Raw genomic sequence first — 16,146 nt, 5'->3', positions numbered from 1 at the left:
TTTTGTATTTTATTTCACTGTAAAACCAACGGTACAAATGGAAAGTTAGATATTAGAGGGGATAAAATAATAGAGATGAAAGTCTATACTGTACAATGCCCTTATGAAAACATGATCGCTATAAGATAATAATACAATGAACTGATACATGGATTTAAAAGCAACAACATATAATTTCCATGCACAACTAGTCCTGCCAGGGCCTGCTCTATGAAACAAGAAAAGCACCTGTGAAAAAGAAAATAAATACATAGGGCAAACTTGTTTTATATCTTGTCAGAATTCTCTTCCCTTTTTCTCTTGATCACTATAAACAACGTGAAAACTTCCAACACCACAGCTGTAGCAGCCAAAGCTATTATAATTCCAGTGTAAGCTTGCTTCCAGGGACCCCCTGGTTGCAAGATTTGGAATCCTTTGTATATGTTAACCACACCCAGAATTATGGCTGTGTATCCACATGAGTGGTGATAGAAATTCCAGAAAATCCTGTATTTGTGATCTGGTTTTGGCCTAAGAAGCAGTGCAAATGCCTGTAATAAGCGGAAATTTTCTCTTAGAACACATCAAACGTATAATACTCGAGAGATGTTATATATATATATATATATATATATATATATATATATGAATGAATGATATTATCCGTTTTAGATATGTGGAATGTCCATATATATATATATAGTATCTCTTTCTTGTTTTATTGATGTGGGATATACTTAGCAGTGTTACAAACTTTTTTGAGTACCTGAAGTGTTCCAAGGCAGAGGAGCGTTATGCCAATTTTCCTATGAGTTGAATATTCAACTCCAGGAGATTCAGCTCCGAGTTTGAGGCCAGTTCCTACCCCGGCAACGCCAATAACATATGCTGATGCTTGGCAACCAACATGAAGGTTAAACCAGAGAGGCCCTATAGAAGATTTAAACACCTTCAAGTACCTTGCTAAAATAGCCCCAGTTGGCATCATAATGCCCCAACTAACTGCATTCAGGATCCCATGAATCTGCAACCAATAACAAATCAATCGAAACTTTTTTGAGTAAAAAATGAGGGTGTCTGATTGAAATCACTTACATTACGGCCTGTTGATTTCGAGTTTCCTGCACCAGAAGATGAAGCAGTACCAGAAAGAAGATTCAATTTCCCCATGGATTGAACATTGCCACCACTTGTGCTATGCATTTCAGGAGCATCATCCGAAAGAGGGCCCTCCTGCCAAACTTGATTCACAGTAGTGTTGCCTTCACCAAGCGTCAATGTGGCAAAAATGGTCATCTCGTTCTTGGCAAAAGTTGCAGTCAAATCAGAGACCCCGAAACTGAGCTTCCCCTCTTCCAAACTTGTTTTATATGAAGTAATTGGCGAAGTATAAGCCTTCATTTTTCCATCAGCTTTTTGGTAGGCTACCAGAGCCTGAGAACCAACCATGCCGGTTGCTGCAGGATTAATAGCCCAAGCTATCCAAGTGGGAGTCGAAATCCCCGTCTTCCTGAACGCAACATCAAGATTCCCAGATGAAGATTCATAATTGTAATGTATGAAAGAGTCCAACACAGGAAGATCAATACACGAGGCAAACCGACGGTTATCAGAGAAGGAATATTTGCTACAGGCTTGCTGATCAGCAAATGAAGATGATATTATAAGACATATCAAAACTGAAACAATGAACACAATCTTCAACATTTCCACCATGAATGAAGGAACGAATGAACGACTAAAAGTCTCTTTTGCAGCAGAATCTCAAAGCGGGATTCTATCTAACGAAAACACAGGAGAATAGAAAGGTGATTATAGAACACTAAAAAAATTGTGTCTATGAAGTTTAAGGCAAATAATATTATTAAAGCTTGAAATGAAGCTTCTATATATATAAAATCTGAGGCATACTTTAAAAGGGTTGTTGGCTAATCTATTGCGGAAGCATCCATTCTCAAGCAAACTTGGTTTTCTATTTTTATATTGCACGAAACTAATTTTATGTATATAGTTTTAATTTTCATTTCCATTTCCATTTTCAACCACCATTTTCTTCCTGACCAGCCTGTACCAACTTCTTCGTCACATGTACAAACGTTTAAGACAAAGCTCTGATTTACATGTTCGGAAGTTTTTGTTTATGGTTGGAACTGTGATTGACGAGATGGGTACTAAAGGTTACTTCCTATCATTTGCTATTCCAAAATCTATGTCCACCATTTTGTTATTATTCTAGTGTTAATTTGATAAGAGTAATGATAGTAATTATAAATTTTTCCTCGTTAGACTTGTATATACTGCTTCATAGAACAAGATGGATACTACATGTAAGTGATATGTCCAAGCGTTGATCTCATTACTAATCATTTCTTTTGATGCATTATGTTTAACTATAAAGTGAAATTTAATCTGAATTGGATGACATGTTGTACATCAATATTTCATTTGAATAATGTAACAGTGGAATAATTGGGAATTTTGATGAGGGAGGGTTAAGTTAAGCTACAAAAACGCACCGTTTTTGCCTTATAAAGGAGGTGATTTGTTGGGATATGTGGGGAGCTTTCTCTATTGATAGATAACAACATTTGGGAGCCGAAGATGCAGCTGCTCCACTACAAGTATATGTGATATGTCTTTACTCTTCATTTACAAACCACCAACAAACATTGTTGATCTGTCAAATCCAAACAAAAATAACTGAAGCTTAAATTGGATAATTAATGGTTATGAATATAAACATTATAAGATGAACGACATGTAAGTTGTTGAGTCACGTAAATTTTTATTGTTTAATATAACTGATTTTGATTTCTAATTTCTTTCAACAATTTTTTACGTAACCACAATCTAAACCTCATGTACTTGAAACCATTTCAAATTGACAAATCACTAACAACAACACATGTCACTACTCTTCTTCTTCTTCTTCTTCTTGATCAAATCATTGTAGATTTCTTGTGGTTTTCGCACCAAACTTGCATATAATTCATATATACATAGACTCTTTCAACTTCATAAATCAACATTCCCTCTCATGCAAGCATCTGCATCACCATTTCTTTCTATTAAAAAATTTTGTTCCAGGACAAACTTTTACAAAATCTACATCCCGAAAAAACTATAGTTAAATGTCCTTTTTTCATTCCCACAAATTTTATGGTTGCACGTAGTTTTAGTTTTGAACTCAAATTTGTAAAAAAAAAAAAAAGTTCAAAGGATTTTACAATTTTGAGAATGATAAGAAAAGATTAGTTAAATAATTTATGAGTTTTAAATTTGATTGAAAAATCTAAAATTAAAACTATGACAAACTATACATCCAAAAGGAATAATATCTTGATAATGAATTAAATTATTAGTTCAAGATATTACAAATAATATTAAAATTATTTCACGTGTTCTTTTAAATAATGATGTTATAAGTCTCAATGAGAACGTTGAGTCTCATTCAAAGGGTGAATGCAATATTTTTAGATAAATCTCATATTAACAAAATGTAAAAAGGTGTCTGGTATTAAGGTTAGGGTTTATTATTTCATTAATTTAACGTGAGTTGTGATATTGGTAAAAAGTTGTAGAGGTTAAATCGACCTAAAATTGTTTTATGGGCTTAAGAATAAGTTTTATACAATTTCTCAACCTTACATTTTAAATTCATAATCTAACCCTAGATCCTAACACTTCAACTACCATTTTTGTAATCTTTCTTCAACCTTACACTCTTCCATTTCTATGGCTTTCTTAGTATGTTCATCAACTTTAACAAACCTTAGTTCTCTAATTCTTTCTTGATTTCCAACCCAACAAGAAACTTCACTTCAAGATACTAATGGCTCCCCCTCAATTCTTTTATTTAGGTTGAATGTTTTAGTCCTTCTAACATGGGGTTAGGTGATTGTTATTTGATTGATGTGAGGGACATTAACATAAAATATTCCTTAGAAGTTCCAGTCTTTTTATTATACTATTTTTTTTCTCACAAATGTATCTATATATGTATTATATGTATTAATATAATTAAATGATTTTAAATTAAAAATAAAAACGATAAATAGGGTCAAATTTTTACTAAAACCAAACAAGGCAAATAAAGTTAAACTCAATCTAAGTTGTTTGCTTAAATTCAAGTTTAAATCAAATAAATTAAATTATGCCCGAAAGATTTAATTTATTTTTATAAACAAATCAAATTTAATCAGATTTAAATATTTAACTTTGAATCAAGTTAAATTAAATTATATTTTAATTGAGTTCGAATCTTAAATTATTTTTCAAATTGAATTTTTTATATTTAAGTCAATCCCAATAAAAGTGTAATGCAAGCTTGGCTAGGATAGATCCAGTGCAATTAAAGGAAAGGAAGAGTTTCATGATCAATCAACGATCCCCACATCATAAAGAACATACCTTTGTTTCGTATCCACAGGCCCAGATGTGATGGGTTACTGCCATTTAGCCTTTAGAAAATCATTTACAAGATAGGCCTGGCCCAGACCATATCTAACCTTAACAGCATCCTTTATCATGGAAGAAGTCGGCCTGATCAACCATAACAACAATCACCAAAAAAAGTCTTCAACGCACCCGACTTGCTTACCACCGACTAATGAAGCCATGCTTATCATATTGTTCACATGAATTTGTTTATCTATTCAATTATATTATCCATTTTATTAATAATATTATTATATATTTATTTGACATTATCATTTATTTTATTGCTAAATTTTTAATAATATTATTAATTAGCTCAAACAAATTTGTATTTGAATTGAAAATTATAAATTTGAGACAATTTAAAGCTTAATTTAGTTTAGATTGAATCCATTCTTATAAATTTGAATCAAATCTTTAGTTTGACTCAGTGTTTAACTAAATTTAAATTAAATTTAAACTTAATTTAAAAACTTATCTCAAATTTATTTCAAATTTCTTTTTGATAATAGTAGTCATTTAATCATCAATAATTTTTTTATCTTACTAATACTTATCACACTAATTATTTTTTGATGATATTTCTAATAAAGCTTGAATAAGCTTAAACTATCTATTTAAAATTAAAATCAAGTTAGAACTAACTCATATTTGACCAATGTCATTAGATTATATTTAATCTAAACAATTTAGATATTAATTAAATATATACCAGTAAATTTAGGTATAATGAGAGTTGTCGATATCATTTTAGTATCTTTATTTGACCAATAACTTAAAAAAATCAAATTTAAATCAAATTATTAAATAAAATTTTTAATTCAAATTTAACTAACTCATATCAAACATCCTTCAAACCCAACTTTAGTGACATTGATAAAGTGACTGAGTCTCGAATCTATGTTTTGACCTGACAAAATATACCAAATAATAGTTATTCCCAAAATAGAAAGGGTAACCCGCATGACTAGCCAGCCAATGTTTGAAACAAATTATGGAATGAGGTCGAGTTGCCTCAACTGGAAATTGTTAATGTGTGTTGGTGCCACGTGTCGTCGTGGATTTTTGTAGTGGCATTTAATCTCAACGTTCTAAATGCATAGAAACAAACATCTCTGCATTAAATGCATCGGACTCACACCGGTAGAATTTGTTTCCAACTTGGTTTTCACCTAATTTTATACGTTAGGTTCCAACTCAAATTTAGGTCCGTCCGTTTAAATAAATATATAATATTTTTTAAGAGATAAATAATATTATTAAATAAATAAATTAAATGATTATAAATTAAATTTTAATTTTAATTTAAAATTAATTAAATTAAATTATACTTAGATGAAATCGATTATGAGAAATCTTTGAAAATAGTCTGTCTAAGATTGGAGTCAAGCCGGACAAAATTATCCCTCAAAATTGAGGACAGGGACGGTGCAGAGAAAGGTAAAAACCTACCATACCCGTGACCTTGACCCTACAGAGAGGCTAATAATTATCATTTATTAATATATAAAATAAAGAAATAAATCTCAGTATTTCAAATTCAAAATATGAAAACCATTACAAATATTGCATTTTTATCTTAAATATCTATTATTAATTAGATTTTTCATCGTCAACTCATTTAAGTAAATCAAACTCTAACTCTAATGCAAAATAAGTTATAATGGAGACATTAAAGATTAGATTATTAATCATAATATTTATTGTAATTATATATAGGGATATTAATTAAAATCGATAATAATTTTTTTGTTTAAATTTTTTTAGACAAACGTATAGTGATTTTATTTTTATAAGCAAATTTAATTTTAATTTCAAAAATACCCTTTCAGCTAATTACGTTATTCTCGATTATTTACGTTACTCTCGACTAATTACGTTGAATTTGATAGAGTGTTTTTCAAAGATTTGATAAATTATGATTTGAAGATTCAGTAAGTCATGTTTCAAGAATTTAAAACATGTTTGAAAATTGATAAATTTTTATTCAAATATGATAGGAATGAAAAGATGCGCATAAGCGAGGAGAATGATGAGTGCGAACGGATAGTGCGTAGAGTGCATAAAATGAATTAAAGATGTATAACGTGTGTGAGTTATATAATATTTAATATAATATATATAAATAATAATAATAATTTTTAAATATATATTATATTGTTATATATATTTATTATATTTTTTAAATATTATATTATTATATATAAATATATATAAAACATAGGTGCGGAAAGGGTACCCCCATATATATATATATATATATATATATATATATATATATATATATATATATATATATATATATATAAAATTAGTTTTATGCACCCTTACGCATTTATACACACCCTCACGCACCTTTCTTTGCACTTTTATTCATCTTTTCGTTTCAATCTATATTATAATAAAAATTGATCATTTCGAATAAGTTTTTGAATATTTAAATCATAACCTAACAAACAGAGAATGCTCATAGGTTATCAAAAAAAATATTTTGATGTAATTAATCAAGAATGTGATGTAATTAGCCGATAAGGGTATTATTAGAAACAAAATTAAATTTACTTAAAAAAATAAAATCACTGTAAGTTTGCCTAAAAAAGTTTAAATGGAAAAATTGGTGTCTATTTTAATTAATATCATTTTTATAGAATAACCATAAAAAAATTAAATATGAATATGAAATTGTTATTTAAAGTTGTTTGACCCACATGTATTAATGAGAATGAAAATAAATTATGAGAGAATTGAGATGAGAATGACGTGATTTCACATTAGGATCTTGAAGATAGTCGTTGGATCTTATGAGAACTACCTTAACTAACTTAAGATAAAATTTATAATAAATTGTCAATTGATAGATTATGTTCTCTATCAAGGGATATCTATTTGTAGGTCAAAGTAAAAACTATTGCTTTCGGTTGTTCTCAAGAAGATGTTCCATTGAGAATAATCTATTGTATAACATCTACCTTTGACTCTGTTTTTAAAAATTCATGTTTGAGGTCAAATTTAGAGAGAATGATATCATATCGGTACAAGAATGGAGATGAAGGTCACTAGCCCTATCCTCATAAGTTGTCAACCCTTTAAACTATTTATGTTATTCTTCTACATTTATTCATTTAAAATGTTTTTGTTTGATCAAGTCTTATATATCAATTCAAAAATTTTCAGTAATTTGACTTGTATATAATTATTAAACACAACTCATTAAAAAAACAAAAAGCAATAAAATTGTTAATTTATTGATCATTATTTGATTGACATAGTTGACTTCTTAAAAACAATATGAACTTGAATTGGAGATGATGACTATATGAGTATATTTGACCTAATTCTTGGTCAAATGTACACTACTTTGAAAAGCTCCCTTCTAGATGATGCAAAAGTAATTAAATTAAGTTAATATGCTTTATATCTTAATTAAGAAGATTAATTACCCTAATCTCAAATTAATCCACTCTCTCATATCTTTGTTTATTTGCTTGTTACAACATTTCAAGTAAAATATGTTTATTAACCTAATATCTAATTAAACCCTAAACCTATTTGATTGATTTTTTTTTAAGTAGAACGTACTGTTTTAAAAATATAATATTTCAAATACATATAAAGATAAATATGACTTTTTATTGTTACCGTATATGTCCCAAATCTTTTAATAAAAAAGTATATTTAGCATTTTATAATACATATAAAAGTTATTTGTAATATGCCTTAACATTATAAAAATTTTAACCATATTTTTTTTAAGGTAAAAATAAAAGTTAACCATATTTGACATATCGAAACATATGTCAAGAGAACGTCATGATATCGTCTATATGTGAACATTAAAATGGTCAAATTAAGCTTAACCCAACTCATTTTACATGTTTAAAACCCCAAAAGCTAAAGAAGAAAATGAAGGTCAGATTATTTGACTTTCTAAACATAATATATGATTAAAAAGGAGCAACTATAAAAATAAAAGACATCTGAATTGTCTCATTCTTGCATAAATTCAAAATATAATAAGGTGTGAAATTAGAAAATATGTTCGATTTCATATTTTCGTATATAAGTCTGAATAGATAAATTAATAATGCTTTTTAATATATTCATATTAAATTAGTGAACTAATCTTCCGTAATCTGTCTATATTGAAAACCTACTCTCAATACAATTCAAATAAAACTCAATGACTTAATTAACAATTAATCAAGTAGGGACGAATGCCATCTTTTCAATCCATAGATAGAAACTGCAGTTAGGGTGCTGTACAACTCAGCATGTCTCATAAAAAATTTTTAAAATCTTAATATAAAATTATCTACTAATTATTTATTATTAACTTATTAATTGAAATATATTTGTAGGTGAGCTAGCCCATTTCTCTAGATACGCGTGGCTAAATGTGTATGGTAAAGCACGTGTGGCTGATGTGTCCAGAATACATCTCCTTTGTGACGGCTCACCATTCGAAACTCGTATAACCGTCTGATGACAATCATGCGCCCATCTCTACTCCATCATTACCTTAATCCAACCTGGCGTCGCCACACGTGTACTCCATGCCTCAGATTTTTACAACTGTAACAGACGTTTGTCGTAAACTCCAAAGGCGGAATCTCTTATTTAATAAGGATATTTTCGTAAACTTACTGAAACTAGACGCCACTTTCTCACAAGGTTGTGTTCCACTGTCAAATCGGTCCTCCCCTTCACCGTCTGATCTTTATTGGTGGGGTCTTCCTTCACTTAACCCTGAAAGTCATCAGCTGACCATGTGGTTTCGAATGCAGTGACTGTGAAGATTTTAATCTCACCCGCATGTCGTTTTAGAATTTAGTTAGCTGTACTAAAATCCAACCCCATCAGTCTGAAGCATCACCTGGTTCGCTTCTTCTTCAAACTCTCTACTTTCTCCATGAAAATCTCTTGAACTCTCAAAAGCAAAAGCGATATCTCATAAAAAAACACTTTCGTTGTTGTGGGTTTAATTGTTTTTTGGTTTCAAAATGGTTTCGTTGGAAGATTCTAATTCTTCTTCAAGTCGGCGGTTTCCTTTAAGACAGAATTTCTACTCACCGTCTTCGGTTTCGACCTCCAAAGTCCACCGGAGTCCCGCCAGATCCATGCGTACAATTCGTTCAAATCTCTATCAAGACGAAAACAGTTGTTCCTTCACAACTGTTCCCGATAATTCGGGCTACATGTCCGAGAATCTGACTGAGTCGGTTATCGACATGAGACTTGGCGAGCTTGCAACCAAACTGCTTGACGCGAAATCGGCCAAGTCCAACTCATCAGAAGACGATTTCTTGAATGTCTCTCAAGCTTTCAGCGATTTCTCGGTCTGTAGCAGTGATATTTCGGGCGAGTTACAGCGTCTCGCGTGCTTACCGTCACCTGAAAACAATCCCTCTCAGCGCAGTGAGAACTACCGTCAAGGTGAACTGGAAGCGGAGACAGAGCCAGAGCCAGAGCCGTGTTTGGGGTTTCTCCAAAGGGAAAGCTTCTCAACCGAAATAATCGAAAGCATTTCGCCAGAAGATCTTCAACCGACGGTCAAGATCTGCATCGATGGTCTTCAATCCTCATCGATCGCCGTCAAGCGATCAGCCGCAGCAAAACTGAGACTTCTAGCAAAAAACCGGTCCGATAATCGAGTACTTATTGGCGAATCGGGTGCCATACCGGCCTTAATTCCCCTCCTTAAATGCAGCGATCCATGGACTCAAGAGCATGCTGTAACAGCTTTATTGAACCTCTCTTTGCACGAGAACAACAAATCCATAATCACAAACGCAGGGGCAATAAAGTCTCTTGTATATGTTCTCAAAACCGGTACCGAAACTTCAAAGCAAAACGCAGCCTGTGCTCTCCTGAGTCTGGCTCTGATAGAAGAGAATAAAAATTCCATAGGCGCATGTGGGGCGATTCCACCATTAGTTTCATTGCTAATAACCGGTTCAAACAGAGGGAAGAAAGATGCTTTAACAACATTGTACAAGCTTTGTTCGTTGAAGCAAAACAAGGAGAGGGCAGTGAGCGCCGGGGCGGTGAGGCCTTTGGTAGCGATGTTGGCGGGGCAAGGTGAGGGAATGGCGGAGAAGGCCATGGTGGTGTTGAGCTTGTTGGCGGGGATTGCGGAGGGGCAAGACGCGATTGTTGATGAAAATGGAATTGCTACTCTTGTGGAGGCTATTGAAGATGGGAGTGTCAAGGGGAAGGAGTTCGCTGTGTTGACATTGTTGCAGCTCTGTGCTGAGAGTGTTAGAAACAGAGGGTTGCTGGTTAGAGAAGGAGGGATTCCTCCTCTTGTGGCGCTTTCACAAACGGGGAGTGTCAGAGCTAAGCATAAGGTGAGAATTGATTTGGGTTCCTCTGATTTTTCTAGTAATCTCTGTTTTTGAACTTGAAATTGTGCTGCATATTACATTACACTGTTGTTCTTTAAACTGCAACACTCTTAGGCATGTCCTACCTCCTACATTGACCGAATACAGAAAATGTTGGGAATGTATGAGTATCCTACAAAGTTTGGGGATGATTAAGATGTGTGTTCCTAAAGTGTCAAGAAGTGTTTTGAGTTGCAAAGCTAAAATCAAAACACTGACAGCTTGTGTGTCCAAAATGGACAGACTATTGGACTGAGATGTTAATGTAACAACTCTTAGGTAGTTCTCACATCGACAAAACCTGAGTCTAAAAACATAACAGTGATAGACTAAATATCCAAAGTGTATACTATCTTGATTGTGGGTCGAGTTATTAGACTAGAGATGTTATATGAATTTTGCATCTTGTGATTCTTAAACTTGTTGAAGTCTGTGAGTATTTTTACATAGCTTGGTGTTGATGGTCTCTTGGTTGTGATTTGCAGGCTGAAACTCTACTGGGGTATCTGAGAGAGCCAAGACAGGAGGCTTCATCCTCGAGTCCTTAGGTGTTCTGATGATACTATAAGGTTTTATTTTCATGTAGATGGGGAGTTGTTTTGGTGATGGTTTGTACAGTGTGGTTGATTAAGAATTGAAATAGAAAAAAAATTAGGGAGAAAGAAACTAGTAAGCAACTGACCTTAGATGTATGATTTTTAACTAGGTTTTAGGGTTCTATCTTTTTTCCTTGTTATCGAGTTCTCTATTATCGGCTTGTGGGATTTTGGATGTGATAAAATTTTGGGTTATTCTTTATTTTGTTTGGATGACCCAACTTATGTTAAACATCTTTCCTGAATGAAGATGAAGATCAAGGTTGATGCGATTTCTTGTAACCAACAACATACACAATTTAGAGTTGTGCAAGATACACGGATGATTAGAATATGAATAGACTCTTGTCATGTTTATTATTGTATAATAAGAATGCAGAATAATAAATCAAAAAAGAAAGCAACTTATATGGTGTTGTTATTAATTGGTACTAATTTTGTGTTATCCTCTCCCACTTAATATTCAAAGGATTATTGAGTTAAAATTACATTCAAATTAGAAATATTTACGGTATTGGAAACGGACACTTGCTTGGGCGTATGTCTCGGAAAATATACTTAAAAGGTCGGTAAAATCCCTATATCAATAACCATTGTTTGTCTATTGGTTTGGTTGCCAAGAAAAGGATAATTAATCATTTCGCTTTAGGTTTAAATCAAAGAAGAGGGAGAGTTGTTGGTAGGGCCATTGAAATATGCTTATATTCGGTGTAAAGTAGTTCATCTGTCTGTGTGGTGTCATGGCATCAGCACTTTGTCTGCCCCTACCTGCAATATTTGCAAAACAAAGACAAGGCACCCCACCAACCTTTACCCTCTCCCTATCAACCCCACCATTGATTCATGCAATTTTGGTTTCAGTATTCTTTTCCTTGTCCTTATTATTCATGCCTTAGCCGGCACAAAAGATTTGCTAGGGTGGATTCAAATCAAATTGAATCTAAATAAAGCTTGACTCAAATTTTTAATGTTGTATTTGAGTTTAAGTTATTTTAAGTTGGTTTATTATGTTTATAATTTTACATATGAAATAAATAATATTATCAACAAAATAAATATAGGATAAATAGTGTGAAAGAACAAAATAATCGAATTTGAGCCCAATCTAATTTAGCTCAAATTCAAAATCACTTTTATGATATATTGAATCATTAAAGTATTGGTACAATTCTCATCTGACAAATAATGATATATTTATTTGATCATGAAGTGATTTTACAGAATGAGAGTAATCTAAATATATTATTAACAGGGCCTAGACTTCGTCATCTCATACAAATCTAATGTAAGACAAAATTATGGGAAAATTTTCCTCAAATATCTACCATTGAAAGCGGAGCAAGGTGAATACACTCTGCAAATTCATAAGAAAAGTAGAATTGATAGTATGGAGGAGTTTAGGTAGAACTCTCCTCAACGTATTTAGTTTTGGTTTTAATAAGCCTCGCTTGAGCAATTTCTCAACTTCTTCGAATGGTAATCCTTTAGTTTCTGGTACCAAGAAGTAAATGGCTATGAGTCCTGTGATAGAGAACCCGGCGAATAAGAGGAATGTACCAGCAGAACCAAGAGCTTCAGTGAGTGATAAGAATGTTAAGCTGACTATGAGATTTGATGTCCAGTTAGAAACTGCAGCAATGCCTCCACCAATGCCTCTGTATCTCAATGGATAGATCTCAGAGTTGACAATCCATGGGACAGTTCCCATGCCTGGTGAGTACACTATAATGTACAGTCCAAGGAGGATGACTGCAAGGAATCCAAATCTATTTGGGCAACCACTTTTGTAATATGTATGGTGCTCACCGCTGCATACGTCCTCATTTTGATTTATCATCAAGCAAGCATGCTCCAGGAAGATGCTGAATATAAAACGCAAATGAAACTCAATCAGTGAGAAAATCAAGAGAAAAACGAAATCATAGTGTAGTAGTAGTAGGGCTTACTTCATCTCCTTTATTTGCACAGAAGCCACATTTTACTTTCAAGCAGGACATGCAGTTCCATCTTGATGGATTTGCAGCAAAGGAGCAAGCTGGACATGTGCTGTTCTTCCCAAAGTGAGAGGATTCAATTGGGCTAATAGAAGGAGCATGAACTGAAGCTTGCCAAAACACAATGGCTAATGCAACAAGGCAAGAAATGATTCCAAACAATGAGATGATCATCATCCTCCTCCTTCCATATCGATCAACAAACGCCATACTAACAACAGAGCCAACAGCATTGAGGTCTGAAGTCACCAGAGAGAGAGCTAGAGCTGTGCTCTTTGACGCGAACCCAGCAAATTAAACTATGGATGGACTGTAATACATGACAGTGTTGATTCCCACAAACTGCTGAGCTACTTGCACTGCAATTCCAGCATAAAGTCCCCTCCTCACAATAGGGTTTCTCAAAGCTCCCTTTAATCTAGAAAATTTGTCTTTCCCAATAATAGCTTCCTCAGCCTTTTCAGTTTCAACAGATTATTGTAAGAAATTCATCTCTTCTTCAACTTCATTAGCAGGGTAAATTTTCTCCAGGATGGCCCTAGCCTCACCAAAACGTTCCTGAATAATAGAGAAAACTCTGATCAGGCCTATTCCAAGGGACAGAAAGATACAGAACATTGCAATACTAATGGAGGTTGTATTGTACCATTCTGTAAAGGTATCTGGGAGATTCAGGGAGAGTGAGCATCAACAAGAATTGAATCAATGCTGGTGCTCCTGCAACTCCAAGCATCCAATGCCAAGTTCCAGGAGCCTGAATCAAAATTAAACAAAATCACTAATTTGTACAAGATAGTTCCAGGATTAATGATTTAGTTGGCATACCTTGGACAATGCTAGATTGATAAGGTAGGATAGAAATTGGCCTCCTGTTATCAGCAACCCATTGGAGCTAACCAGTGCTCCTCTGATTCTAGCAGGTGATGCTTCTGAAATGTAAAGCGGTGAAGTCATGGAAGCCATTCCAACTCCAAGACCAACCAAAACCCTTCCAAGAATAATCATCCAGGGATCAGGAGCAAGAGCCATCACTGTTGCACCAACGAAGAACAATACATCAGCTGCTAAAAGCGACATTCTTCTCCCAAACCTGTCATTGATCCAGCCGCCAATAGCAGCTCCAAAAATAGCACCCCCAACAGCCATACTCACAATTGTTTCCTGCAGAATGACAAATCAACATTCCATAAACACAACATAAAAACAATATAAAGCACACACAAACCTGGAGCCATGTTTTCTTGTCAACATCAACATAATCGTCTTTAATATACAGAAGGGCACCAGATATGACTCCTACAACACCATACCATAAACATTATATTAAGCTCAATAGTTTCTGATTGCTCTCATTTAATATTTATACCTGTATCGTAACCAAACAAGAGCCCTCCAATGCCAGCTGCTAAAGCAAGCTTCATAATATAAGGCGTAGTCCATACTGTTCACCAGCATTCTGTGAACTCAGTCTTATCTGCTTTTGAGGCCCCTGCTTCCACCATGCTATACACATAGAACTACGTTAAGAGCCACCCAGATTGAACCTGCAACAACAAACCCTCATTACATAATAACTTGTTGCTTGGATTGCATACAGTAATTTCAATCCTTCAGAAAAAAAACAGATATTCACCTCAATTTTTCAGAAAAAAAAAAAAAGCTCTAATGCATATGAACCCTAACCAGATGTACAAGTTTTAAAGGGGTTTTAGACTGGCGGTATTAATATTTGAGAGTTTCTATGAAACCTGACAGTGAGAGCAGACAGTGATAGAAATTATCCAGGAAACAGATTAAATATGGGTAATTGTAGATAAACTAACAACTAATCAAGATTATCCGTACAGACTGCATTGTGGGAACTTCTGAATCAAACTCTAACACGTTGACCGAGCCAAACTTATCAGAAATTTACAATCATTTTATTATTAAAATTAAAACTTAAACATTAGTTTTTTCCTGTTCCCACTGATTTCTCTTCGGGTTTTTAGGCGCTATGAAGAAACCAGTCAACCTTCCATAAGTTTACCAATGAGATTTAAAAGTATTTACCGCATGCATGGATGTTGCAGATAATAGGAAAAACACAATCAAAACTAGCCCTGGAAACTAAAGCAACCCAAAATCAAAACACTGAAACAAATCCTGTAATCTTACCAAGAGCGAAATAGTTCTAGTAATGCTTCTTCTTAGTAGACTGAGAAAATGGTTGATGGAGTTGTATATGTATGTATGAAATAGCTACAAGGGTATGGAATTGTACACTGAAATTAACAACTTGAACTAGCTTTAATTAGAATTTAGGAACAAAATGTTAAGAGGCTGAACAGAATTTTTCTCCTGTGGTGCTCTCAGAGTGCTGACATTAAGTTTGTGGATGATAATAGATAAATACCAATTAATGGCCAAAGGACTATGTCCCACCCAAGGTATGTTGCATTCCCAAGTTTCTCCACTTTAATTTTGATAATACTAAATACCCACCCATGAGTAGGTAAAATTAACGGTAGTAAAGGTAAAATCGTTATTTTCTCTATAATATTAAAAATAAATTAAAATATAATCACTTTTTACCCCCTTAAACTTTAAAAACTAAAAGTTTCTCTTAGCCTAAGTTTTAAAAAATGGAAATTTCACCCTAGGGTTTCGTTTTGAAATCTCTGGCATCATTTCCGGCTTCATTGCTGACCGCTTTTCCCTCCCGAAGCATCCTCTCCCTCCGACGGTCTCTCTCCTCTCATTTGGACGTTCGAT

The 16,146-nt window shown here is 33.4% G+C and overlaps 2 protein-coding genes and 1 pseudogene across 2 annotated transcripts; 1 reads left to right on the top strand and 2 right to left on the bottom strand.

The window, feature by feature from the left end:
* LOC123219579 (cytochrome b561 and DOMON domain-containing protein At5g47530-like) lies at positions 1 to 1,698 on the bottom strand. Its single transcript, XM_044641585.1, has 3 exons — positions 1,078 to 1,698; positions 749 to 1,006; positions 1 to 533 (listed from the first exon to the last, which is right to left on the bottom strand). Exons 1-3 carry the CDS (start codon positions 1,696 to 1,698, stop codon positions 267 to 269), a joined length of 1,146 nt encoding a protein of 381 aa, XP_044497520.1. The 3' UTR covers positions 1 to 266.
* A 7,575-nt stretch (positions 1,699 to 9,273) lies between these two features.
* Positions 9,274 to 11,670, top strand: LOC123219823 (U-box domain-containing protein 4). Its single transcript, XM_044641818.1, has 2 exons — positions 9,274 to 10,766; positions 11,288 to 11,670. The coding sequence occupies exons 1-2, from the start codon at positions 9,420 to 9,422 to the stop codon at positions 11,348 to 11,350; spliced, it is 1,410 nt and encodes a 469-aa protein (XP_044497753.1). The 5' UTR covers positions 9,274 to 9,419; the 3' UTR covers positions 11,351 to 11,670.
* Positions 11,671 to 12,574: 904 nt separating this feature from the next.
* On the bottom strand, positions 12,575 to 14,934 carry LOC123218403 (annotated as a pseudogene).
* Positions 14,935 to 16,146: the final 1,212 nt, after the last annotated feature.

Source organism: Mangifera indica, chromosome 6, assembly GCF_011075055.1.
Source record: "Mangifera indica cultivar Alphonso chromosome 6, CATAS_Mindica_2.1, whole genome shotgun sequence".
In the NCBI taxonomy this organism is placed as follows: Eukaryota; Viridiplantae; Streptophyta; class Magnoliopsida; order Sapindales; family Anacardiaceae; genus Mangifera; species Mangifera indica.
The sequence above is the reverse complement of the archived record's forward strand: the minus strand, read 5'-3'. Positions and strand labels throughout refer to the sequence as shown.